This window comes from Bubalus kerabau, chromosome 10 (assembly GCF_029407905.1).
Source record: "Bubalus kerabau isolate K-KA32 ecotype Philippines breed swamp buffalo chromosome 10, PCC_UOA_SB_1v2, whole genome shotgun sequence".
Lineage (NCBI taxonomy): Eukaryota > Metazoa > Chordata > Mammalia > Artiodactyla > Bovidae > Bubalus > Bubalus kerabau.
In genome coordinates this window covers 11,003,710-11,030,002 of record NC_073633.1, presented here as the reverse complement: position 1 = coordinate 11,030,002, position 26,293 = coordinate 11,003,710, and the positions used below count along the sequence as shown (strand labels likewise).

At 38.7% G+C, this 26,293-nt stretch overlaps 1 protein-coding gene and 1 non-coding gene across 5 annotated transcripts in view; one reads left to right on the top strand and one right to left on the bottom strand.

The window, feature by feature from the left end:
- Positions 1 to 405: 405 nt before the first annotated feature.
- Positions 406 to 26,293, top strand: part of ANKRD31 (ankyrin repeat domain 31) — a 129,805-nt gene continuing 103,917 nt past the window's right edge. For 3 of the 4 annotated variants that reach the window (XM_055536579.1, XM_055536578.1, XM_055536580.1), the window contains exons 1-7: positions 406 to 780; positions 6,975 to 7,033; positions 8,882 to 8,917; positions 9,119 to 9,228; positions 18,358 to 18,398; positions 22,051 to 22,127; positions 24,126 to 24,169. In XM_055536579.1, the coding sequence (XP_055392554.1) occupies positions 626 to 780; positions 6,975 to 7,033; positions 8,882 to 8,917; positions 9,119 to 9,228; positions 18,358 to 18,398; positions 22,051 to 22,127; positions 24,126 to 24,169 (522 nt within the window). In that variant the 5' untranslated portion in view covers positions 406 to 625. Of the gene's footprint in view, positions 781 to 6,974; positions 7,034 to 8,881; positions 8,918 to 9,118; positions 9,229 to 18,357; positions 18,399 to 22,050; positions 22,128 to 22,463; positions 22,826 to 24,125; positions 24,170 to 26,293 lie in introns of those variants that run through there. The other variant, XM_055536581.1, reaches the window with a different exon arrangement.
- LOC129622175 (small nucleolar RNA SNORA31) lies at positions 24,866 to 25,010 on the bottom strand. Its single transcript, XR_008699852.1, has one exon. It is a non-coding gene; the product is annotated as a small nucleolar RNA SNORA31 (small nucleolar RNA).

Here is a 26,293-nt window from a genome sequence, read left to right as displayed (position 1 = left end):
GTCTGAGGCGACAGTTCCTTCCGGGGTCTGCGTCTCACAAGCCCGGAGATGGCGCTGCACGGGGACCTGACCCAGCTCTCCCTCTCTGCCGGAAGCGTTAGGCGGGCTCGGCCCGCGGTCTGTCTGCGGCAACGCTTCCTGTCTGATCCCCGAGGCCGCAGCTCCAGTCCCTTGACCGCTGGGCCCCAAAGCAAAGGTGCTGAAAGTGGGTGCGGCAGCAAGCCACGCCCTGGACCGCCGAGAAACCCTGGGCCCTCTGGCGGTCGCTCGGCTCCTTCCGGCCACTACCGGGGCGGGGCGGGGCGGGACCAGGCCGGGCTGGGCGGGGGCGGCGTGCGGCGTGCGGCGTGCGGCGCCCGGCTCCCCCTGCAGGCGGCGCGCGGCTGCCCCTGTTGGCCTCGTGAGGCTCCCCCTGCCGGCCGCGAGCGATCACACCGCGGCGCTGGCCCGCTTCCCTCACGACGCACTCGCGGCCTGAGTCGCTGCACTCGCGGAACAGGCCGGTGTCCCGCCAAGAATGTCCTTATTAATTCATAATTTCTCCTGGCCCTCAGAGCAATCTTTGTTTTGTGATTTTTACTTTTTTTAATTAAAAAACAATTTTTGTTTGTTTTGTTTTGCGGGAATGGAGGGGCTGGAGAAGGAGGATAAGAAAGATTCCGAGTGCGACGTGGCGATGGAGGAAGGCTCCCAGGCCGCAGACTGGGACAGCGATGAAACGGTGGTAGAGGGGTCCGTGACGGAGAGCGACCCCGAGGAAGAGGCGCTGCCCTGGAGAAGGTGACCGCCCTTGCGCCGGGGCCTTGGCGGTGGGTGGCCCTCGGAGATCGGAGGGGGAGGTGTTGCCAGCCAGACTGCGTGCAGGCGGGAGTAGGGCCTGTGGGCGCCCAGGCCTGAGCTAAGAACTTTGTAGATAAAGACCCCAAAACCCTCCCCATACCCCCTCACCTAGGACTGAATGAGCTTTATAGTTAAGTGGCATTGGAAGAAAAGAAAGTGAAGTCGTTCAGTCGTGTCCGACTCTTTGCGACCCCGTGGACTGTAGCCTACCAGGCACCTCTGTCCATGGGATTCTCCAGGCGAGAATACTGGAGTGGGTTACCATTTCCTTCTCCAGGGGATCTTCCCCACCCAGAGATCGAACCCGGGTCTCCTGCATTGGAGGCAGACGCTTTAACCTCTGAGCCACCATTATGGCAAAAAAGCCTGCTTTCTTAGCCTGGGGCTTTTTTTGCACAGGTACAAAAGTATTGGGTCTAAACCCTTCATGCGTTATGCTTCAAGCGACTCCTTACTCACATGTAAGGGGCAGTTCATATACTTTCCAGAAACGATCGTGTGATGGGGGAACTGGTTACTGCCAAACTGGAGACGGATAGCTTTATAAGAATCAAGAGAAGATGGTAGTTCTTTCATCAAAACATAGCTAGTTCTCTGTGCTGGACACGGGGAGAAGATAAAAGAGAAGAGGCCACTCACTGCCTTTGAGAAACCTGCAGGCCAGGAAAGTCATAAACAGATCGTTTCAATATTGTGTGGGGAGTTCAGGGTTGGAGGTAGGTGCAGGCTGGTTTAGGAGCTCAGAGGGGGGTTGACTTCTGTAATTTATTTATTTATGTTTGGTTCCTTTGAGTTGCTGCACATATGCTTTCTCCAGTTGCAGTCATTGGGGAGCTACTCTTTGTTGGGGTGCACAGGCTTCCTCATCGTGGTGGCTTCTCTTGTTGAGCGTAGGGTGTTGGCACACCGGCGCCGGCTCAGTAGCTGTGGCAGGGGGCTAGCTGCCCCTCAACATGTGAAATCTTCTCAGACCAGGGATCAAACCCGTGTCCCCTGCACTGACAGGTGGATTCCCATCTGCTATACAGAGTTGGCTTCTGAGTAGAGGCGTGAAGATGGATAGGAGTTAAGTCAGATGAAGAGGTTTTTAGGCCAAGGGAACTGCCTGGGTAAAGGTGTTGTGGTGGGACATAGCAATGTGTTATGTGTGCTGGAACATGCAAACAGTTAAGTATTACTGACGTGTTAAATGTTGTGATAGGTGTGGTGAAAGATGAGCCTGCAGAGAAAGGTAGGATAAGGTCATGTAAGGCTTCTTATAGCTTGTATGAGTCTCTAAGATCTTAAGTGGAGGAGTAGCATAATCAGATTTTCATTCACTCATGCATGCCCTGGATCGGGGCTTTGTAAATTCCAATGAAAAGTTTTTTATTTCTTTAAATCACTTCAGAATCCTGTTAAAAGGTGGATTCCAATTCAGGAGTTCTAATGGCACCCCACTCCAGTACTCTTGCCTGGAAAATCCCATGGATGGAGGGCCTGGTGGGCTGTAGTCCATGGGGTTGCTAAGAGTTGGACACGACTGAGCGACTTCACTTTAACTTTTCACTTTCATGCATTGGAGAAGGAAATGGCAACCCACTCCAGTGTTCTTGCCTGGAGAATCCCAGGGACGGGGGAGCCTGGTGGGCTGCCGTCTCTTGGGTCGCACAGAGTCGGACACGACTGAAGCGACTTAGCAGTAGCAGCAAGTATATGTTCAGGTCAAATCATATTCTCTGAACATTATAAGCAAATATAATGGATAATTGAATAAAATACCCTGTAAAATGAGTGTTCATTCTGTCCTTTAAGATAGACTAGCACTGTCCTCATGAATTGTCTAGATGAAAAATACCTGTTATAAAGGATACAGTTGCAGAAGGGAAAAATATAAAGCAAGATACAATGAGACAATGAATAATTGGACTAAAATAGCTAAAGAAAGCAACATTTTGGGTCAGGATCTATGTCAAAATAATTACTCCTCCAATGATTAAAACAGAATGGTGCCAAGTACTATTCTTAAAGCTGTAAACTCTGAGAGAAGAGATAGAGCAAGATTAGCTTCAGTAGTGGGCATCAGTCCCCCATGGCTAGCAGCCACTCTCTGCAGCTGATGCAGGGTCATTGGCCTGCACACTCCCCTCTGGTGCCACCGGACGAAGGACTTCATCCTCTCCTCACAGGGGACACACAGAGTAGTGGGGTTGGCACACACTTTTCAACAGAACAGAGGAGTACACCCTGAGGCTAAACAGGTAAGTGTATTCCCATACAAGGTGGTAAGTCCAGTACAGGCTGGGAGGACTCTGTCTTTTAGTAGGAAAATGTTCCAGACCCAAGGCCTAGCAGGGGTGAAAGATGATATGCGCACGACTGCCTTTCTCAACACATTCTTTGTTATCTCCTGTAGAAAGTACACATATTGCCTCCTCAGTTGAATCAAATCAAACCTCTCGATCTAATAACTGGTTTACAGGAAATATACAGGACAGACGAACACATGAAATGACATGCAGTCTTCAAATCCCAAATGTGGGAAACTCTATGGGAAAACCAACCCAGTTTCTTCAACAAATAAATTGTAAGGGGCAGGAAAAGGTATAACTTGCAGATTTTAAAAGAGACTTAAGAGAGATACAACCAAATGCAATGTGTGTATCTTGTTTGGATCCCGATATGAACAAAACCATTGTAAAAAGAGACAGGGAAATCTGACTGCAATCTGTCTGTTAGTTTACATTGCTGTATAGCAGCTTACTCCAAAACGTATTAACTTCTTAAAGCAATAAACATATTGTGTAGTTTCTTTGGTTCAGGAGTCGAGGAGTCGCTTGACTAATCATCAGGCTCAAGGACTCAGAAGGCTGCATTCATCTCACGGTTTCATGAGAAGGAGCCACTACCCAAACGGTGGTTGTGAGATTCAGCTCCTTCTCTGGCTGTTGACTTTAGCCCTTGGCTCCTCTCTGTTGACGGGGCCTCCCTTAGTTTCCTGGTATGTAGGCTTCTGCAAAGGACATCCGCAACCTGGCAGGCTGGCTTTCACGAGAGGGAAGCAGCGAGAGAATGAGAGGAGAAGATGGAAGCCAGTGAGGCCACATCCCAACCTGTTTGCTGTGTTTTGTTTATGAGAAGAGTCGCTGGATCCAGTCAATACTCAAGGATAAATACCATATACAAGGGTATAAATACTGAGAGCCATTAAAGAGGTTGCTTACTATAGACTATATAACGTTTAATAATATTAAGTAATTATTAGCTTTTTTAAGTATGTAGTTTTGGCTGTTTTTAAAGGTGTGATTATTATGGTTATGTTAAAAGAGTCCTTATCTTTTGGGGTTGAATACTGAAATATTTCCAGATGAAATGGAATAAGATGTTCAGGATTTGCTTTAAAAATAATCTAGTAAGAGATTCACACTGGGTGGAGAGGATGGCAAGGGTTATAGAGGAAGCAATAATGGCTGGGTACGGATAATTACTGCACTCGGATGGTGAGTGTACTATTGTTTTTTATTTGTGATTATTTGTAATTTTCCACAAAAAAGTAAAATGAGTAAAAAAAAACAACAATAACACCCTGGTTCCAAATCATATATTTATGCCTTAGTACATTGTTACATTCTTGGATTCTGGGAAGATTTTAAAACATTTTTTTTTTAATTGTGGTGAGAGAGATAGAGATATATATATATATATATATATATAAATAAAATATAGAATAGCATTTTAACCATTTTCAAGTGTATAATTCAGTGACATTAAATACATTCACATTGTTGGGCAGTCATCACTACTAGTTATCTCTAGAATTTTTTCGTCTTCCCAAATTGACACTCACCAGATCTGAAGCTTCTTGAGAACAAGGACTATCTTTTCTCTTTACCTTGGTGCTGCCTAGAACATAGTAAGATGTGAATCCAGAACTTAAATTTCTGTAATTTATGTTCTGAAAATACACACTTGAATTTAATCCTGGGATCTTAAATTCTCTGTGATGTACAGAAAGGTGAATGAAAAAACCCACCAGCACTGGTTCCTTCACATCATCTCCTCATTTCACTTCTGTTCAAAAACTATATTGATGTTTGCCCCTTACTCCAAAATATCCAAAAATAGCAGAGTATTTATTTAAAAAGAACATGAGCACGTGAATAAGTCTTAATTTTCATCTTGGATAAGTTTTTTAAATTTATTTTTTAATTGAAGGATAATTGCTTTACAGAATTTTGTTGTTTTCTGTCAGACATCAACAAGAATCAGCCATAGGTACACCCATGTCCCCTCCCTCCCAAAGCTTCCTCCCATCTCCCTCCCCATCCCACCTGTCTAGACTGTCACAGAACCCGTGTTTGAGTTCCCTGAGTCAAACAGCAAATTCTTGTTGGCTGTCTATTTTACATATGGTAATGTAAGTTTCCATGTTACTCTCTCCATGCATCTCACTCTCTCCCTCCTCACATCCCCCATGTCCATCTGTTCTCTATGTCTATTTCTCCATTGCTGCCCTGCAAATAAATTCATCAGTACCATCTTTCTAGATTCCATATATATGCATTAGTATAGATATTTGTATTTCTCTTTCTGATTGATTTCACTCTATATAATAGCCTCATTAGAAACTGACTCAAATGCATTCCTTTTTTATGGCTGAGTAATACTGCATTGTATATATGTACCACAGCTGCTTTATCCATTCATCTGTTGTGGGCATCTCGGTTGCTTCCATGTCCTGGCTATTGTAATAGTGCTGCAGTGAACAATGGGATACATGTGTCTCTTTCAGTTTTGGTTTCCTCAGGGTGTATGCCTAGGAGTGGGATTGCTGGGTCATATGGTGGTTTTATTCCTAGTTTTTTTTTAAGGAATCTCCATACTGTCTTCCATAGTGGCTCTATCAATATACATTCCGACTGGCAAGATGGTTCCCTTTTCTAACCACACCCTCTTCAGCATTTATTTGTAGAATTTTTGATGATGGCCATTCTGACTGGTGTGAAATGGTATCTCGTTGTAGTTTTGATTTACATTTCTCTAATAATGAGCAATGTTGAGCCTCTTTTCATGTGTTTTGTTAGTCATCTGTATGTCTTCTTTGGAGAAATGTCTGTTTAGGTCTTTTTCCCAGTTTATGATTGGGCTTTTAGTTTTTCTGGTATTGAGTTGTATGAGCTGCTTGTATATTTTGGAAATTAATTATTTGTCAGTTGTTTCCTTTGCTATTATTTTCTCCCATTCTGAGGGTTGTCTTTTCACCTTGTTTGTAGTTTCCTTTGCTGTGCAAAAAGCTTTTAAGTTTCATTAGGTCCCACTTATTTATTTTTGCTTTTATTTCCATTACTCTAGGAGGTGAGTCATAGAGAATCTTGCTTTGATTTATGTCATCAAGTGTTCTGCCTGTATTTTTCTCTAAGAGTTTTATAGTTTCTGGTCTTACATTTAGGTCTTTAATTCATTTTGAGTTTATCTTTGTGTGGAGGGCTTGCATGGTGGCTCAGATGGTAAAGAATCCGCCTGCAGTGTGGAAGACCTGGGTTTGATCCCTGGGTTGGGAAGATCCCCTGGAGGAAGAAATGGCAACCCACTGCAGTATTCTTGCCTGGAGAATCCCATGGACAAAGCAGCCTGGTGGGCTACAGTCCAGGGGGTCCCAGAGTCGGACATGACTGAGCGACTGAGCACATGGCGTTAGGAAGTGGTCTGATTTTACTCTTTCACACATAGCTGCCGGTTTTCCCAGCACCACTTACTGAAGAGGCTGTCTGCCCCAATGTGTACTTAGGCCTCCTTTGTCAAAAATAAGGTACCCATAGGTGCGTGAGTCATCTTGGATAAGTTTTAATTTAAAGACTATATTTCTGAAAAAATGCATTGATATAGAATATTAATAGTGGTATAACTAGGAATTTTAGCAAATTTAGTTATAATTTTTTTGAGTGGTTTACATTGAACTATGTTAAAAGTTTATTCACTTAATCATTTTGCAATGCATGCTGTGTATCATCCCATTGTATAACTTAAACTTATACAATATTATATGTCAGTTACATCTCAGTAAAACTGGAAAAAAAACTTAAATGACAGTTGAATTGTTAGTCTTTGTTTAAGAAACATCATAACATCTATACCTTCTTTTTTGTTTCTGAAAGGTTGCTTTTTAATCAAGACACGTCTCTTAGATCTGAGTTCAGTCTCCATCCCAGTAAAGGTGAGAAATAATTCTTTTCACTAAGTAGTCCCTTTACGGAGAAGGCGATGGCACCCCACTCCAGTACTCTGGCCTGGAAAATCCCATGGGCAGAGGAGCCTGGTAGGCTGCAGTCCATGGGGTCGCTAAGAGTCAGACACGACTAAGCGACTTCACTTTCACTTTTCACTTTCATGCATTGGAGAAGGAAATGGCAGCCCACTCCAGTGGTCTTGCTTGGAGAATCCCAGGGATGGGGGAGCCTGGTGGGCTGCCGTCTATGGGGTCACACAGAGTCAGACACGACTGAAGTGACTTAGCAGCAGCAGCAGTCCCTTTAATTTTCCAAGTATTATTACTCTATTAACTTCTTTTATATTTAGTCTTTTTCTTTAACTTTACACAGAATAAATTTCTTACAGGCATCTGTAACAGATCTTAAGATCTGTTGTTATAAGGATAGCGATGGGGTTTGTAACTTCTAGAAGATGTTTATGACTCCAAAAGAGGGCTACTGATAATGTGGAAGTAGCGCTGGGATAGCAGTTCTCCCCCCAGAGATCTCCCACTTAACCCTCGCACTTTCCTATTTGCAAAGTGAATAATACTTTTTAATAATCAGTCTGATTCTGTCAGACTAAAATTGAGGTACAAGTATCCTTGGTATATATTTTTTAAAAAGAGCCTTTCACTTACAAATTTTCCAAACCTCCTGAGTCCACTTCTAGATCAATATTTACACTTCCAGAAAAATCTATCACTGATTGTTGCAGTTCAGAAAGATCAATTTTGCAGAAAGCCATTCAAACAGTGGGTTATTTCCTTTTATGATTCTTCCTGTGAGCCATTTTTTATTGGAGAATATCTGGAAATAGGTGTAGGACAGAAGGAAAATATCCTAACCATCATGGAACTCTTGTGTGTATGCACTTGTGCCTAGGTATCCGTGGGGGACTGTTTGCAGGAGCTTCTGTATACATCCAAATCCCCAAGTCCCGTAGTTGGCCCTCCACATCTGTGTACTGCACGTTCATAGCCTCCACCAGCTGTGAATTGTAAACACAGTACATGATTTCATGTGTGGTTGGTGGAATCTGTGCATGTCAAACTCATGGTTGTGGAGGGCCAAATGTATGTCCATTAAAAAACATCCTTGTTTAAGTGGACCCCCTGTTATTCAAGGGTCAACTGTAGTTCACAAAGTCCTTGCTGTACATCATCTCACCTGATACCCCAACGGCAAATTACAGTTTGATCTTGGAACAGTTTTTCCTACATGTAATTGGAAGGGATATTGTGTAATATTGGTCTCCAAAATGTATTCTTATGATGTATAAAATGCCACTAGGAAGAAGTTGGATTTCTGTTTCAATATTCCAACAAAGTTTTTTCTCTTTGCTTCCCTTCCCTTTTCCAAATGGTGGATAGACCTTAATTATTTTGCTAATTATTAAAAGTATAACATTTTTAAAGTGTAATATTATATAATGTAAAAAGTGAAAGATCCCATCGCCTACTTTTCTCTGTTAATTTAGCACCTAACAATTGCCAGCGTTTAGTATTGTGTTTTTTCCTAGACATTTGTGTACCAATATAAATATGTTTTTTAATAATTAGTATTGTCCTACACATATTTTTTCTTTGTTATATTGATCTATCTCAGCCTGTTAAATTGCTGCCTTTATTCCATTATATGAATGTACCTTTACATAATGACTTGATAATGTTTGATGTTTCTCAGTATGTTTGCCTACTTTTCTGATTATTTCCTTAGAATAAGCAGCTAAAATTAATTTGATTTTAAAGGATGAACACATGTCAGATTTTGACATATATTGCCTCCTATAAAAGATGACTTTTTCTCTCTAGGTCCAACACAGGACATACGCAACCTTTGCCAAACTGGTAAGTAAAATGTATCTGTTTATTTTAATTTGCATTTTTGAAGAGTCCCAAGGTTAGGCATACTTTAATATTAATCATTTACAGTTTTGTGTGTGTGTGTGTGTGTGCGCGCGCACGTGCGTGTGTGAGTGAAGCCTTGGGTCATTGTTAAAGCAGAGCAATAACACTATTGCAAATCACCTGTGATTGTATTTCATTTAGGTGCATCTTCTCCAGAGATTCAGGTTAGATTCAGATTCAGAGAGGATCCACAGGAGCAAATGAGAATAAATCAAACGATGCTTATTCTTATTGAGGATACAGTCTTACAGGTATGTAGCATACTGATTAAATGCATGCTTTTTAAAAATTACTAATGCTATTTGAAATAAGGGAAAATTACTCATGATTAATTCTTTTTGCTATTGTTTTGCTTTTCTTTCTTTCTTACTTTTTTTCCCATTTCTTAGCCAGTCACTCTGTTTCTTAAGTAAAAGTCAAATGTTTTAGGCTCTTTTTTTTTTATTTATTTCTCTTTCTCATAGAAATGTGGGATTGAGACGGTTAAAATAGGCTAAAATAAGATATAATAATTAACAGTTTTCATTTCCATTGTATGTTAGAGGTCACCTTAAATTTGTGAATAAGATACTAATCTGTGTGGTATAATTTGAGATACAGGCCCCTGAAAGACCCCCTCTATTGTCCTGTGTGTGTGTGTGTGTATGTGTGTGTGTGCACGTGTATGTGTGTGTGTGTGAGAGAGAGAGTACATGTGTGCAGGCATACATTATATACACAAATTTTCACTTGTTTATTTTTAATGCAGTCACCATGGAAAAAATTAAGGGATGATTCATTTAGCACCTTGCCATAAATAAGTTAGCTAACCAGAGATAACTACAGAGTTTAAGGAATGGAAGAGAGAATAGATGTATTTTAATAGCAGAAATTGACAGAAGTTTCAAAGAGTGACCGTGAGGGTTTCTTTGATATTGTATCTAGAAAGGTGTATAACTTGTATAACTAGTCAAAAGAGAAAAATACAACACCAAATATTTTTTTAAAAGCTGGAGATGCCTGTATTTAGTTTCTAACAGTTTGTTTAAATATAAGTGTTATAACTTCTGAATTAAGAAGAAAAAAAATTTTCCCCTTCAGCTTTAGTAACTGTGAAATGGGAAATAAAAATTAAATTTTTCCTCTTTATCTCAGAAATGTTTATTATGTGAATATTGTACTTGGCTCTAGATTGTACTTCAGAATGGTAATTTTTAAAGCTTGATTACCAAACCTTTTTGGTAATCAAATCTATTTAAAAATATAGACTCTCAGACTCATATTTGAGTAGAACCTAGGACTCTCCATTTTTCAAAAGCCTCCCAAGAAATTTCTAATGATCAGCTAGATTGAAACAATTGCCTTAGAGGCCTGACTATCTTTCAAAGGTTCTTTCATCAGATTGTGAATCAGCTATCTGCTGATCATGGGCTTCTTAAGATAAGAAGGTTAAATGAAGTATTTGATATTTGTCCTTCTTTTTTTGCCTTCATAGAATTTCATTGGTAGTAAAATAGATACCTCCTTTAACTTTCCCCTGCCTCTCCCCCATTTTTTTTTAACAGTAAGTTAGGCCATGTTATCAAAGTGTTAAACATCTGTAGCAAATTTTAATTAGTGTTTTTTTTAATTGACAAGATACTGCTACTTTCACAGTTTTTAATTTTATTCTTTGAAAGTAAACCTTTAGAAATTTAACTATGTGAGAGATACTGATTTTATCAAATAAATAGACCAGGAAAGGCACTGGTCTCTTTAAATAACTTCCCAAAGTTAATTTGAAGAAAAAAATAATGTATTGTTTTGCAACTTGAATATGTATTGCTTCAAAATCTGATGTTAAGTAAATTCTAAATCAGTTACTAAACAGATTTCTAAACAAAATTTTCATTAAAACTCAGATATAATACTGACATTTCAACTTCAAAATAATTTTAGAAATGATGAGATTGGGAATGACATATATACACCACTATGTATAAAATAGATAACTAATGAGAACTTACTGTCTAGCACAGGGAACTTTACTCAGTGATCTGTGGTGACCTAAAAGGAAAGCAAATCTAAAAAAGAGGGGATATATGTATGCATATAAGTGATTCATTTTACTGTACACCAGAGATTAACACAGCATTAAAGTTACAGTAAACATATAGTAAAGAAACTATACTCCAATAAAGATTTTTAAAAGAAAAATGGTGGAACATTTTAAGTAAGGGCGAACTATGAAGATGATAATGAGAATCTTTGGTTTGACAAGTACCATGCTAGTTTTTAAAAACATAAGTGTTTTAAAATATCATTTTTGTTGGGTCTTGCAGGTGCTATAGGCAAGCAGTTCTTTATAGGTGCTATATGGCAAGCAGTTTTGTTCTTTATAGGTGATATGGCAAGCAGTTTTTAAATTTTACATAGAAATTTAAAATTTTGTTTAGCTTAGTAGTATGTTTGGAGAGATAATTGGAGACATTACTATCAAAATTAGAAGATATAATAGTTAATTTTACATGTTGACTGGGCCATTGGGTACCCAAATAGTTAGTCAGACATTCTGGGAGTTTCTTTGAGGATGTTTTTGAATGAGATTAACATTTAAGTCAGTGGATTTGGGTAAATCAGATTGCTGTCCGTAATCGAATGGGCCAATTATGGATGAGGGTGTGCTTTATCCATCCAGTTGAAGGCCTGTATAGAAGAAAAAGACCAGCCTCCCTGAGCAAGAGAGAATTCTCCAGCAGGGAGCCTTTGGGCTTTATCTCTACTGTCAGCTTTCTTGGGTCTTGAGCCTGACAGCCCACATTGCAGATCTGGACTTGCCAGTTTCCATAATTACATGAGCCAGTTAGGACACATCTCTTACTCTGTATATACATATCCTGTTAGTTCTGTTTCTCTGGAGAACCCTGACTAATACAGTAGGCACCATTGATCTTACTATTAATATAATTAGCTTTTAATCATCTAATGCTAAGTCACTTCAGTCGTGTCCGACTCTGCGTGACCCCATAGATGGCAGCCTGCTAGGCTCCCCCGTCCCTGGGATTCTCCAGGCAAGCACACCGGAATGGGTTGCCATTTCCTTCTCCAATGCATGAAAGTGAAAAGTGAAAGTGAAGTCGCTCAGTCGTATCCAACTCTTAGCGACCCCATGGACTGCAGCCTACCAGGCTCCTCCAACTATGGGATTTTCCAGGCAAGAGTACTGGAGTGGGGTGCCATTGCCTTCTCCGTTTAATCATCTGGAAGATGCTTATTTGACAGGGAATAATGATTAGTCCTGTGATTATTACTATCAGGCTGCCTCTTCCATCTTCTGCTCTCTGAAATGCTGTCTAAGAGTTCTGAATCAGGTTGAATTTCACTTTTCCTTTCCATTATGCAGTTTCCACTTTCCACCCTTATCCATATGTAAAGGTGAAATCAGTTAAAACGAACGTTAGAGAGACCCTTTAAAGAGAAATGAACAACCACAGGCTTGTTTGACAGGCTTGTTGTGTAATGGAAGAAGGATCATTGTTTGTAAAGCCAGAGGTTACAGAGACTATGTGTATATTAATATGTACTGTAGGGGCTTTTAAAAATTTTTATTGAAGTGTAGTGATTTACAATGTTGTTAATTTCTTCTGTACAACAAAGTGATTCAGTTATACATATATACATATATGTATTTTCTCTTTCATATTCATGGTTTATCACAGGATATTGAATATAGTTCCCTGTGCTGTATAGTAAGACTTTGTTGTTTTATCTATTGTGTATATAGTAGGTTGCATCCTGCAGGGTCTTTTTAAGCCCCAGGAGAAGGTAGCATTCTCTCTTACTAGCTACCTCTCTTGAGGCATGAATAGCTGGACCAGTCAAATTCAGGGTGAGTGAGCAAAACTTAGGGAATTCCTTGACTCTACTGTGCTGATTATTAGTGTCTTTGGTATCTTTTTCCTGACTCTAACCCATCCTGACCTTCTTTAATTCTTAGGGTCCTAGAATTGCTGTCTCTGCCCAGAGTTGCCATTGCTTAGGATTATTTTGGAAAGAAATAGGATGAAACTGGGGCCTTGGCTCCTAACTCAGCCAGAGTAAAGACAATTCTCATTCAGTGTTTAAATTACTTTGTGTTTAAGTTGTATTTAGATACTACTCAGACGGAGGGGCCTGGTAGGCTACAGTCCATGGGGTCGTGAAGAGTCGGACACGACTGAGTGACTTCACTTTCACTTTACACTTTCACTTTTCACTTTCATGAATTGGAGCAGGAAATGGCAACCCACTCCAGTGTTCTTGCCTAGAGAATCCCAGGGACAGAGGAGCCTGGTGGGCTGCCGTCTATGGGGTCGCACAGAGTCGGACACCACTGAAGTGACTTAGCAGCAGCAGCAGCAGCAGCAGCAGCAGCAGTGGAGTTTAGGGCTTCCCAGGTGGCGCTAGTGGTAAAGAACCTGCCTGTGCAGGAGCTATTAGAGATGTGGGTCTGATCCCTGGGTTGGGAAGATCCCCTGGAGGAGGGCATGGCAACCCACTCCAGTATTCTTGCCTGGAGAATCTCATGAACAGGGGAGCCTGGAGGACTATAATCCATAGGGTCGCAAAGAGTCTGATACAACTGAAGTGACTTAGCATGCACACTTAGTGCAGTTTAAAATGACCTTTTTATCATTTTATAACTCAGAAGCAATGTAAAGATGGTACTATATATCCAGATTAAACAGTTTAAAAGACAATCATGTGGGTATTTTAAAATAATAAAAAAAAATCTTATAGATAACCAAATCTCACTATCTCAGTGTGAGAGAAAGGGATTTTAAGCACATGTTATCAATAATTCATCAAGATCACTGAAGCACTGCAGGAATGTGTATTCCGTTCTGTGGAATGTGAGGATAGTTTGAGGATAGACATCTCATGCCTTATAGCCAGGGTTGATCCAGCTGGCCAGGCTCCCATTTCTCTCCCAGCAATCTATTATTCAGTTGAAGAAGATCTCAGATACTAGAATATTGTGTTTTGGTTAAGGATTTATAAGCAGACTTGTTTCTTTTTCAAGTACTATTAAAATTAAGGTTAATACAAATTAAACCTTCTTTCACCTCTCACACCCTACCCCCAACAGGTTTTTGTTTTTTTTTTTAATGTCTGCACTTGAATTACCTGGAAGGGGCAGGGGGAAGATGTCGCATGTATCAACAGCACAGATAGCAATTTGTACCCCTTAAGAAAGAATGGATTGAGTGTATCCTTATATTTTGATAATCAACAAATGAACAGCTCCAGCACCCATTATATTCTGAGGCATTATCTCTTGAGGAGTATTTCTGCCTGTGGAAGAGGGAAAAAATCAGCAGTCAGGAGCAAACTTCCTTCTTACTTGCTCTCTTATCTTTTGCATTTTCCTTATGTGGGTAGGAGCAAAGGAATAATTAGCCCTCAACAGGAAAATTCACTGGTCCTCTAGTAAGATAAGTGGGTGTTATAGATACTTGATTGAATTGCTTTGTGAAGACTCAGAAATTACCTAGTGAATATATAAATATGTGTGTGTGTGTGTTCACATGTGCCTGCTCAGTCTTGTCCAACTCTTTGTGACCTCATGGACTGTAGCCCACCAGGCTCCTCTGTTCATGGGATTCTTTAGGCAAGAATACTGGAATGAGTTGCCATTTCCTTCTCCAGGGAATCTTCCCAAACGAGGGATCAAACCCACGTCTCCTGCATTGGTAGGTGGTTTCTTTACCAGCGAGCCACCTAGGAAGCCAAGTATATAAGTATACCCTGTTTAATTATACCCTGGTGCTGGGAAAGATTGAAGGCAGGAGAAGGGGGCCGACAGAGGATGAGATGGTTTGATGGCATCACCAACTCAATGAGCATGAGTTTGAGTAAACTGGGATTTTGTGATGGACAGGGAAGCCTGGCGTGCTGCAGTCCACGGGGTCACAGAGAGCTGGACATGACTGAGCGACTGAAGTGAACTGTTTAATTAATCCTTGGGACTTTCTAAGTTTACTTCTTAAAATTCCTTCTTCGCTGTGTGTCTCTGAGCTTTTTGTAAAGTCTTCTTAGGAAGTATGTATGTGTGGAACCAATGTAGTAACCTTGAGCAGTGTAAAGATGCACTATCAATAAATAACAGTGAACGGTGAATTGGAGAAGGTTTCCCTGGTAACTCAGCTGGTAAAGAATCCGCCTGCAATGCAGGAGACCCCGGTTTGATCCCTGGGTTGGGAAGATCCCCTGGAGCAGGGAAAGGCCACCTACGCCAGTATTCTGGCCTGGAGAATTCCATGGACTGTATGGTCTATGGGGTTGCAAAGAGTCAGACACGACTGAGCGACTTTCACTTTGACTAATTGGAGAACATTGAAGTTCTCACATTACTTTGTGTTTTCTTGTTATTATGACTGTCAGTGATCAGAAATAGTTTGGAAGTTCAGACTAATGGTTTTATTTTCAGAAAGCTTTATTATTGATCATAGAAACAAATGTAGAGGGCCCCCAAAGAGAGATCTTTTTCTAAAGATTTTCTTTGATTCTAATAAGATATTTAAGGTAAGGATTTCTTTTAAAGTGATGAAAGCCAGTGTGTTGTGAAATCTTAAAATGTAAGCATTTTATCAGAGCATTTTAGCTTTTGTGAAAGGGACACAACAACTTCAGCTTTTTGGGCATGACCTGAGGATTGAGTAGAATCCATTAAGCATTTAACACCGTGACACAGAGATTGTATGATTTTTGGCCCTCAGGAGAAATATAGAACTCAGAACCTGACAAGAATGTCTCATCAGAACCATTATGGATTAATTAACTAAGAAAAGGAGAAAAATTAGGAATTAAAAAGAAGGAACACTCCCTTTCTCTTTACCTAAGTTCCACAAATTCTTTTGTGAAAAGAAATTAAGACAAAAACTAAACATAAGGGCCAAACCCGTAAAACTCTTAGAAGAAAATACAGGGAGAAAGTATCATGACATTCTCTTCGGCAGTGATTTCATGCATATGAAAGCATAAGCAATCAAATAAAAAATAGATAAGCTAGACTTCATGAAAATTAAAAACCTATCTGCATCAAATGGCACTGTGAACAGAGTGAAAAAGTAACTTGAAGAGAGGGAGAACATGTGAAAGTGAAAGTGAAGTCGCTCAGTCGTGTCCGACTCTTTGCGACCCCATGGACTGTAGCCCACCAGGCTCCTTCCTCAATGGGATTCTCCAGGCAAGACTACTGGAGTGGGTTGCCATTTCCTTCTTCAGGGGATCTTCCCGACCCAGGGATCGAACCGGGGTCTCCCGCATTCCAGGCAGATGCTTTAACCTCTGAGCCACCAGGGAAACCCAAATGGCACTGTGAACCGAGTGAAAAAGTAACTTGAAGAAAGGGAGAACATGTTGATATATGTAAATCATATATCTGATTAGAGATTGATGCACAGAATATATGGAAACTCATAGCAGCAACTAACTACTTGACTAAAAAATGGGAAATGGACATAAATAGACATTTCAGTAAAGAAGATATAGAGAATTCCCTGGTGGTCCAATGGTTACAACTTGGGGCTTTCATCGCTGGGCTTGGATTCTACCCTTGGTCCGGGAACTAAGGTTCCACAAGCTGTGTAGTGCAGCTTAAAAAGAGAGAGAGAGAGAGATGTACAAATGGCTTATAAACACATGAGAAGATATTAAATATCTTTAACCATTAGGGAAATGCACATCAAAACCATGATGAGATTCCATCTCTCATGCATTAGATCAGATCAGATCAGTCGCTCAGTCGTGTCCGACTCTTTGCGACCCCATGAATCGCAGCACGCCAGGCCTCCCTGTCCATCACCAACTCCCGGAGTTCACTCAGACTCACGTTCATCGAGTCAGTGATGCCATCCAGGCATCTCATCCTCTATCGTCCCTTTCTCCTCCTGCCCCCAATCCCTCCCAGCATCAGAGTCTTTTCCAATGAGTCAACTCTTCGAATGAGGTGGCCAAAGTATTGGAGTTTCAGCTTTAGCATCATTCCTTCCAAAGAAATCCCAGGGCTGATCTCCTTCAGAATGGACTGGGTGGATCTCCTTGCAGTCCAAGGGACTCGAAAGAGTCTTCTCCAACACCACAGTTCAAAAGCATCAATTCTTTGGCACTCAGCCTTCTTCACAGTCCAACTCTCACATCCATACATGACCACAGGAAAAACCATAGCCTTGACTAGACGAACCTTTGTTGGCAAAGTAATATCTCTGCTTTTCAATATGCTATCTAGGTTGGTCATAACTTTCCTTCCAAGGAGTAAGCGTCTTTTAATTTCATGGCTGCAGTCACCATCTGTAGTGATTTTGGAGCCCAGAAAAATAAAGTCTGACACTGTTTCCACTGTTTCCCCATCTATTTCCCATGAAGTGGTGGGACTGGATGCCATGGTCTTCGTTTTCTAAATGTTGAGCTTTAAGCCAACTTTTTCACTCTCCACTTTCACTTTCATCAAGAGGCTTTTTAGTTCCTCTTCACTTTCTGCCGTAAGGGTGGTGTCATCTGCATATCTGAGGTTATTGATATTTCTCCTGGCAATCTTGATTCCAGCTTGTGTTTCTTCCAGTCCAGCGTTTCTCATGCATTAGGATGGCTATTAGCAAAATAAAATAACAAATATTGATGAGAATGTGGAAAAATTGGAATTCTTGCCCACTGCTGGTGGGAAATGTAGAATGGTGCAGCAGCTGTGAAATATGGTATGGTGATTCCTCAAAAAATTAAACATGGAATTACCATATGACTTAAAAACTCCTCTTCTGGGGATATACCCACAATAAGTGAAAGCAGGGACATGAAAATATGTTTGTCCACCCACACTCATAGAAGCATTGTTCACAGTAGCCAAAACATGGAAGCAACCCAAGTGTCCATTGATAGATGAGTAGATAAATAAAATGTGGTACATACAAACAATGGAATATTCAGCCTGAGAAAGGAACAAAATACTGATAGTTGCTGATACATAGATAAACCTTGAAGACTACTAATATTACTTATTATGAGCCAGTCACAAGAGGACAAGTATTACATGATTCCTTTCATATGAGGCACTTAGTCACATTCATAGAGACAGAAAGTAGAAGCATGGATGCCAGGGGTTGGGAGAAGGGTAAATGGAAAATTATTTAGGTATGGAGTTCCAGTTAGGGAAGATCAAAAAGTTCTTGAAATGGAGGTGATGATTATGCATCAGTGGGGCTGTATATAATGTCAAAGGACTGTGCCTTTTTAAATGGTCAAAATGGTAAATCTTATGTATATTTTGCCACAATAAAAAAGAATCTAACAAATAATGACATAAGAATTATATTAAATGTTCAGTTTTTTAGTTGTTGCATTAGCTTAGCATTCCTCAGTTGAAAATAAACGTTTTTTCTTTCTAGCAACCTCAGGATGAAATGGAACAAAATGGAGCTTTGTTACAGTAAGTATAATGATTTTTGGATTATTGTAGATTTTTAAAAATCATTTTAAAATAAGTCTTTTTCTTTAGAATTTTAGGGTTATTGTATGTTCTTGAATAATTGTCCCTGTAGCAGCATAAATATGTTATTTTACGAACATTCTAGGTAAGTTTTATTTCATGAGCAAAATTGAATCAGGTTAAGTTGATTCTCTGACTTAAGATTATTTAAAAGGCAAATTTGTAGCATAGCATGAAGGAAGAATTTGTAGAGCTTATTGAAATTAGACTTCATAGAACTGTTATATTTAAAGAGACCTTGTCCTTTAAATTTTTTTTAAAAAAACAAGCATGGCATGTGGACCTCCGGGCATCCCTGAGACTTTCCAGAGGGTCTGTGAGGTCAAAACTATTTTCATAATAATGCCAACACATTATTTGCTTATGTCATGCTTTGACATTTGCATTTATAGTGTTAAAGCAAATGGTGGATAAAATGATGGAGCCTTAGTAGGAATCAGGGCGGGACACCAAATAGTACTAATAGTCCTGTGTTTTTCCCGGCCGTGTACTTGCAGTTAAAAAAGAAAAAAAAAAAAAAAAAAAAGGCCAGTTTTACTTAGTGCATTTGATGAAGCAGAAAAGTTGTTAGTTTTATTAAATTTCTACCTTGAATATATATCTTTTTATACTTCTGTTTAAAGTGTGATAGTTAAGAGCACTTGTTTGAGTTACAAGATTTGTAAAAAAAACCCAAAAAACATGGTGTACTTTTTTTAACTTGAAAGAATGACAAACTGGATATTTACGCAAGTAAATGGCAGATATTTTCTTGAACTTTCTGGTAAGATTGGTGGAAATATTTATGAAGGTGACCTTTTTGAAATTTTTGTAATAAAATGTATCAATATAGGGAAGATCTGCATAACTTAACACATGAGTATTTTCTGAAACACCAATGCGTGATATCACAGCAGCATCCACAGACAAGGGAAAGATCCGGTCACAGGGCAAGACAGACCAATACAGAAGTTGACTGGTTTTGTTTCAGTTTTCACATTTCCAGTAACCTTTAAGGAAATGATTGCTTCTGGAGTCTTGGTATGTCATCTAAAAAGAATACGCACAATTATCCAAAAAGGCTACTAAAGTACTAACTGCATGTCTGTGTGAGGCCAGACTTTTGTAATATACTTCAAATAAAAAAATACATGGCAAAAGATTGAATGTGTTCTAGCAGTTCAGATGGCAGCTGTCTTCCATTAAGCTGAATATTAGAGATTTTTAAAAATGTGAAACTTTCTCACTAACTTTTTTTCATTTTGGAAAATACAATAATTTTAATAAAATATATTAATTTATTAGATTACTAGTTATTTTTGTTAATGATTAACATTTTTTTCTCCATCTTAATTTTTAACATGTAAATACAAGTAAATATAAGCCACATAAATAAAAACTCCTTGAGTTCATCACTAATTTTTAAGATTATAAAGGAGTCCAAGGGCCAAAAGTTTGAGAATCACCCTTTTACTGAATATATCAGCAATATAAGTTCATCTTCAGAATTGGAAAAAGAAAAGACTAATACAACATTTATAATCTCACTGCCTGGAGAGAACCATTGTTAACATTTTGGAACATTTTATTTCAGGCTTTCTATATATTTTTGTTTTGTTCGTATTTTCAACCAAGTTGAGATTCGTCTGCAGATAGTTTTGTTTCCTGTTTGTTTGTTTGTTTGTTTGTTTTTCTTTCTTTCTTTGGCCTCACCATGTAGCTTGCGGAGTCTTAGTTCTCAGACCAGATATCGAGCCCCTGCCCCCTGCAGTGGAAGCCTGGATTCCTGACCACTGGGCCACCAGGGAATTCCTCTTGTTTTTAAATTTTTGAGTAGTAGTTTACCATAATTACTATTTCACATCATGAATATTTTTTAAAAACATGCATTAATGACCTCATATTTTTTCATTGTATAACTTATTATACTATAATTCATATAATCATTTTTCTCTTATTGGACGTGTATGTTGTTTGCTGCTGCTGCTGCTAAGTCGCTTCAGTCGTGTCCGACGCTGTGCGACCCCATGGACTGCAGCCTACCAGGTTCCTCCGTCCATGGGCTTTTCCAGGCAAGAGTACTGGAGTGGGTTGCCGTTGCCTTGTCCTTTAACTGCATAGTGATACACCAATTCAACTTATGCTGTGGGGAAAAACACCGTTTAATGAGACATGAAGACAAAGCACAAACCCGACTAAGGGGACACACGCTGTGGACCACAGCACAGCTATGAGTAGAGCAAGTGGGGGAATGGGGGAGGGGAGGTGGATGGGTAAACTACAGCCTCAGGGGCTGGGGGGGTTCTGGATTGACGACGACTAAGCAGACACAGGATGAGACAGGAAATCAAAACCAATGATGAAAGCAGACACACTGTCAGAGAACTCCAACAGCAAGGAAAACATACAGAACTGTTCTTTTACAAATACTTGGAAAGAAATCAAGCATGAAACCACAGAGAAATCGTCAAAGAATTTTAAATATCAACTAATTAGCCAATGATGCAAATTATAAAAACAGTGTCAAAAGACCACAAAATGGACTAGTTACCATTGTTACACTAGTCACTGTTGTTTGCAGTCTTATCTAAATATCTATGCCTAATATAAATAAGTTTTTTAATAACTTAGGTGAAAGTTTGCTCTAATTTCAAAATTCTCTTTTATAATTAAGGAAAAAAAAATCCTGTTGCTGATTCAGACTATGATTTTGTTTTATTTTAGATCAGCTTGTACTCATAATCATACTTTAGGAAAAAAATTGGCATTTTTTCTGTTTGCCTCATGGAAATTATTCTGTATGATCAGTTTCATTTTCAAGATAGCTTATATTGATTGCTTCTATTTTTTAGGCAAGAGAGAATGTTCAATTTATTATTCTTGTTTAGGATTCAAGTAGCTATGCCTGGTGCATGAAAACTGTTCTTAAAACAACTGGAACGAGCAGTTTTTTTTTTTTTTAAGGAAGATATCTTGATTGCATTTGTATAGTAAATTAGATTGAGAAAAAAATAGTTTACTGATTGCTTTTCTTCAATCAGCTTTTAATTATCCCAGGGTAGGTGATCAAAATTGTAGATTAAGCATGACCTTTATTTTGCTTGTAATCTCTTCCCTTTAGCATTTCCTACCCTTTTTCCCTTGCTGTGAAATACTACTAAGGTGAATACTGTCTGAGAATTTTCTCATTACTGACTTTCACTTACATCTTAAACTATAATGACAAACTTTAAGTGTATTTGAGGATTTAAATAGCCATGCTACATGAATTAGGGCAAATTTTTCTCTCTCACCCCACCCCTGTATTTGGTAGACAATCATCTCCAAAGTTACTTTCAGATCTAAGTGTACTTTAGCTTGTTTACACTCCTGAAGTTCATTCCTTAATATTCTGGCTCTCTCCAGTTTTGAAGCCATTTGAAATTTACATGTTAATAAATTGGTAGTAATTGTAAAGGTAACTAGAATGATGGAGCAAAGACAAAGCCTATTTGAAATTCCTTTAAATTAAAAAGAAATTTAAATTTATCTGAATGAGAAATAGTAGTTTTTTTTCTACTTAAAATTTTGTATTTATTTATTAATTGATTGACTTTTTTTTTTTTTTCCTGAGGTTTAGAAAAAGTCATCCAGTGTTCACAGTATCATTTCCCCAGGCTGAACTTTCACTGAACCACCGAAGTAGTCTAGGTATGCTTTTATGGTAGAGTCATATAAAATGAATTTGTCTTTGCCTAAAAATAGAAGCCTTAGTTAGGTATGGATTTTTTTTACAACTAGGCTGGTCTATTGTAATTGCTGCCATACACGTTTACATATGAAATCAGTGTTGCTGTTGACCTTGGATCGTGCTGCTTGAAGCTGCTCATGTGAGAAGCAGCTCAGGTGCAGTCAATACTTGCTCCTCCATATGTCTGCTCTTTTACTTGCAACTCAGGGGCTCAAGTTTAAAAACAGTGTTTGTTTTCTCTGTTCATAGCAGGCCATTTGCTTGATTTTAGCTGTATTAGAGGATGGCTGTCTTTCTCTTTGAAGTGTCTCCTAAGTATGTTGTATGACAGTGTAGAAAATATTCTTAGTGGTCATTAAAACCTTGTATTATAAGAAAAGGTACAAGGACATGATAGTTGAAATTGAAAAGTTAAGTTTTAAAAGTTCTGCCCTCTCCTGTTATGTTGCCACTAGAACAATAGAATTACCACTTATGCCCAGCACCAACTCTCAACTAGGTATTCCTTGTGCCTGGAGTTTGGTCTGTAATATTATTTATTCATTATTTTAACAAATATGTATTGAGCCTGCTGAGTGCCAGGCATATGGATGCTATGGGTGTACAAATGCCAAGTAAACCAGGGATCCTAAAAGGATAGCTGATCTGGAGCTTGAAGGTAGGATGGATCTGAACCATCTTACCATTGGCGGAAAACAAAAATGTTTTCAAGGGTGTCTGGGGGCAATGCTAAAAGGATAAAGAGCTAGATCAGTTGTGCTCCCACTGTCCAACCTGTGGCAAATTAGTTGAGGAAAAAAACGAACAATGCTTTTGGTTTATGGAAATAAGTTTGTGAAAAAAACCATGAGTTCATGTACTCAAAAAATGTTAGCAATGTAGTCTTTCTCTCTCTCTCTCTCTCTCTATATATATAAACTGTAGCAAAATGTGTAAAAAATTTTGACTTTAAGAAGTAAAGATTTTTTTTTCCTTTTTTTATTATTATTATTTTTTTTTACTTTAAAATATTGTATTGGTTTTGCCATACATCAACTTTTATTTTTTTTTAATTAAAAAAAAATTTTTTTTATTTTTTTTAAATTTTATTTTATTTTTAAACTTTACATAATTGTATTAGTTTTGCCAAATATCAAAATGAATCCGCCACAGGTATACATGTGAATACATGTACATTTAGGACATTTCCTGATTCCTTTTGGCCCTTACATGAATGTTCCTTTTATGCTTAACTCAACCACATTCATTCATTTAAATTCTATTACATATAATGGAGAAGATGATGACACTGAGAAAGCAGATATGATTTTTCCTCATGTAGCTGCAGATACTTAGAAGGACTCAGCCAGAGTAGAGAGGTTTTTGTTTTTTTGTTGTTTTTAATAATTTTATTTATTTCTGTTTCTGGCTGCCCTAGGTCTTTGGTGCTGTACGTGGGCTTTTTGTGGTTGCTTGGGGGCTATCTGTTGTGGTACTTGGGCTTCTCATTGCAGTGGCTTCTCTTTTATTGAGGAACGTGGTCTCTAGGGCTTGCAGGCTTCAGTAGCTGTGGCATACGGGCTCAGTAGTTGTGGCACAGGGGCTTAGTTGCTCCACTGCCCATGGGCTCTTCCCGAACCAGGGATCAAACCCCTATCTCCTGTATGGGCAGGCAGAGTCTTTATCACTGAGCCACCAGGGAAGCCAGAGGGATCGGTTTTTAATTCGACTAATCCCAAATAATTATCATTTTACCTTGCTTCATGTGAAATATTTCTTAAGGAATGGAAGAATTTCACAACTTTATTGCTAACATGATACTTTTAATAAATTTGTATAACATGTATAAAATATTTGATATATCTCATGCATGTCTGAGGAAATCATTTCAAGTTATGTGATTAAGAAATGCTGAGTGAGACAATATGTTTTATTGTTTTAATAAAACTGGAATGAAGACATATAATGTTATCTTCTAGGACCTGAGGCTGAAAATCCTGAAGTGTTAACACACCCAGAAAAGGTTTGTCTGTATAATGGAAATTAGCTATTCAGATCTTGGGTTTAGATTTTTTAAAATTATATTAATAAGTATCAAGCCCATTTAAGTTTTCCCCTAAGCAGAAATGTGACTAGACCATTTCAATAGAATTGTGTAACAGCCCATTTCAGTGTTGTTGTTGTTGTTGTTGTTGTTGTTTTTTAAGGGGAATCATTTTCCAATATTTTTCATGAAAACTCATATAAATCCTTCTTTGGAATAAAGCAGGCTTTTACTGTTCACAAGGTAATTTGTGAATTGCAAAAGTTTTTATCCCCTACATTCCCCTATTCAATCTGGGCTGCCTCAGACAGAAAGCATGAGGACACTTTTCTTACATCTGTAGTGGAAACCCATTTCAGTATTTATTCTGGTCTCTAATGAAATAGAATTTTATTGATCTGTGCTTCTTTTCTGGCATTGTCAGTCTTTTATTCATTATCTAGAGGAGGAGAATATAATATCAGATTAATTGCTGAGGTAATATAGCAAAAATGCATTCTGTTGCCTTGTTTATTACCCGGAAAAGAATGTGTCTATAAACCCATTTCAGTGTTTTTTTTTTAAAGGGGACTAATTTTCCAATGCTTTCCTTATAAACTCTTATAAATCCTTCTTTGGAATAAAGCAGGCTTTTACTGTTCACAAGATTTTTTGTGAGTTGGAAATATTTTTTCCCCCTGTATTCCCCCATTCAATCTGGGCTGCCAAAGACAGACAGAAAGCATGAGGACACTTTTCTTACATCTATTACCCTCTTTCTTTTGATATTTCCTATTGGATAGTGCTTTCTCATCTTCCAGTTGCTACTTGATAAACATGTACTGAGTGCTTGTTTTGGCTTTGCTTTCTGCTTGGTGCTATGGGAAATCAGAGGACGATAAGACTGGCTCCGTCCATAACAGACTCCAACAGCAAAGGACCTCCCCAGGCCAACCCTGTCATAGCTGTACCTTACTTCATCTCAGGTATACCTTAGCAGTCCCACCTCTATGCCTTTGTTCAAGTCAGGAGCCAGAAAGCAAGAGAAAGCATAACATTTGGAATTACATAGGTTGCATTCTAAGGGAAGTATGTCATTTACATGTGTGATATATGGAAAATGATACTCACTTCATAGACTTACAATGAGGGCTGTGAGCAATGATAGCTCATGGTGTTTGGTACTAGTTGGTGCTTAAGAAATGTGTGTTTTTCTCTTCTTTTATTCCTTCACAAATCATTAATTTCTGGCTTAAGTACCATCTCGTTGGATCTGTCTCAGATGACTTTAGTGATCTTGACCAAAGTAACTGCTCCCTCTCTATCTAGCGTTCATTATTTACTCTGTCAGTATTTACCTATCACTTGCCTCCTATGACATTAATATATTTGAGAGAAAGGATTTTTGGAGCAAAGAAGTTTAGAGAGCACTGTATGCCAGAGTCTCCTCAGAGATTGATAACGCATGTTCTGAAAAGTCTTGAGGTAAAGAAACCTATTTAACCAATTTTAGGCTATCTTGAAAACTCTTTACTGCCTCCTCTTTTTCTGCTCCAGAAAACTTATTCTTGTAACACTAGGGCTATGGTTTACGCTATTAATTTGAGTTAGTGCAGTGTTTTTGATGTTGTCTATAGTTTATTTAATGTCATGTGTTAGTTAATGCCTTCAATTTTAATTTAGGAGTTAAGTTCCTTTAGGGCAGAGTTCAATTCAATATATATGTAAGTTTTATTTGATTTAGGACCTTGAGTTTAGTAGATATAAGGATTTCAGATAGGAAGGAAAGCTTGAACATGTTTAAAGAACGGGTAGGGTCCAGTTCTTCAGTTTCTTCTAAATTTCTTTTATCTTTCAGAGCAACTTATAGGTTGCGTTGCTAACAAGTAAATATATCTTCTTAAGCTCTGCATGCTATGTACAGAGAATATAAATGGTAGCAGGTGGAAAAGGAGGAGAGGGAGAATAAAATGTTCTTCACTTCTCTTATTCAAATCAGAGTATTAGAGGGCTTACAAATTACAGTGCAGTGGTGTGTCAGTGAAGGTGGACTTGATTTTTAGAAACAGGCAAAAGTCACTGAAACCCATTCTGTTATTTAAGGTTATGCAAATTAACAATCTG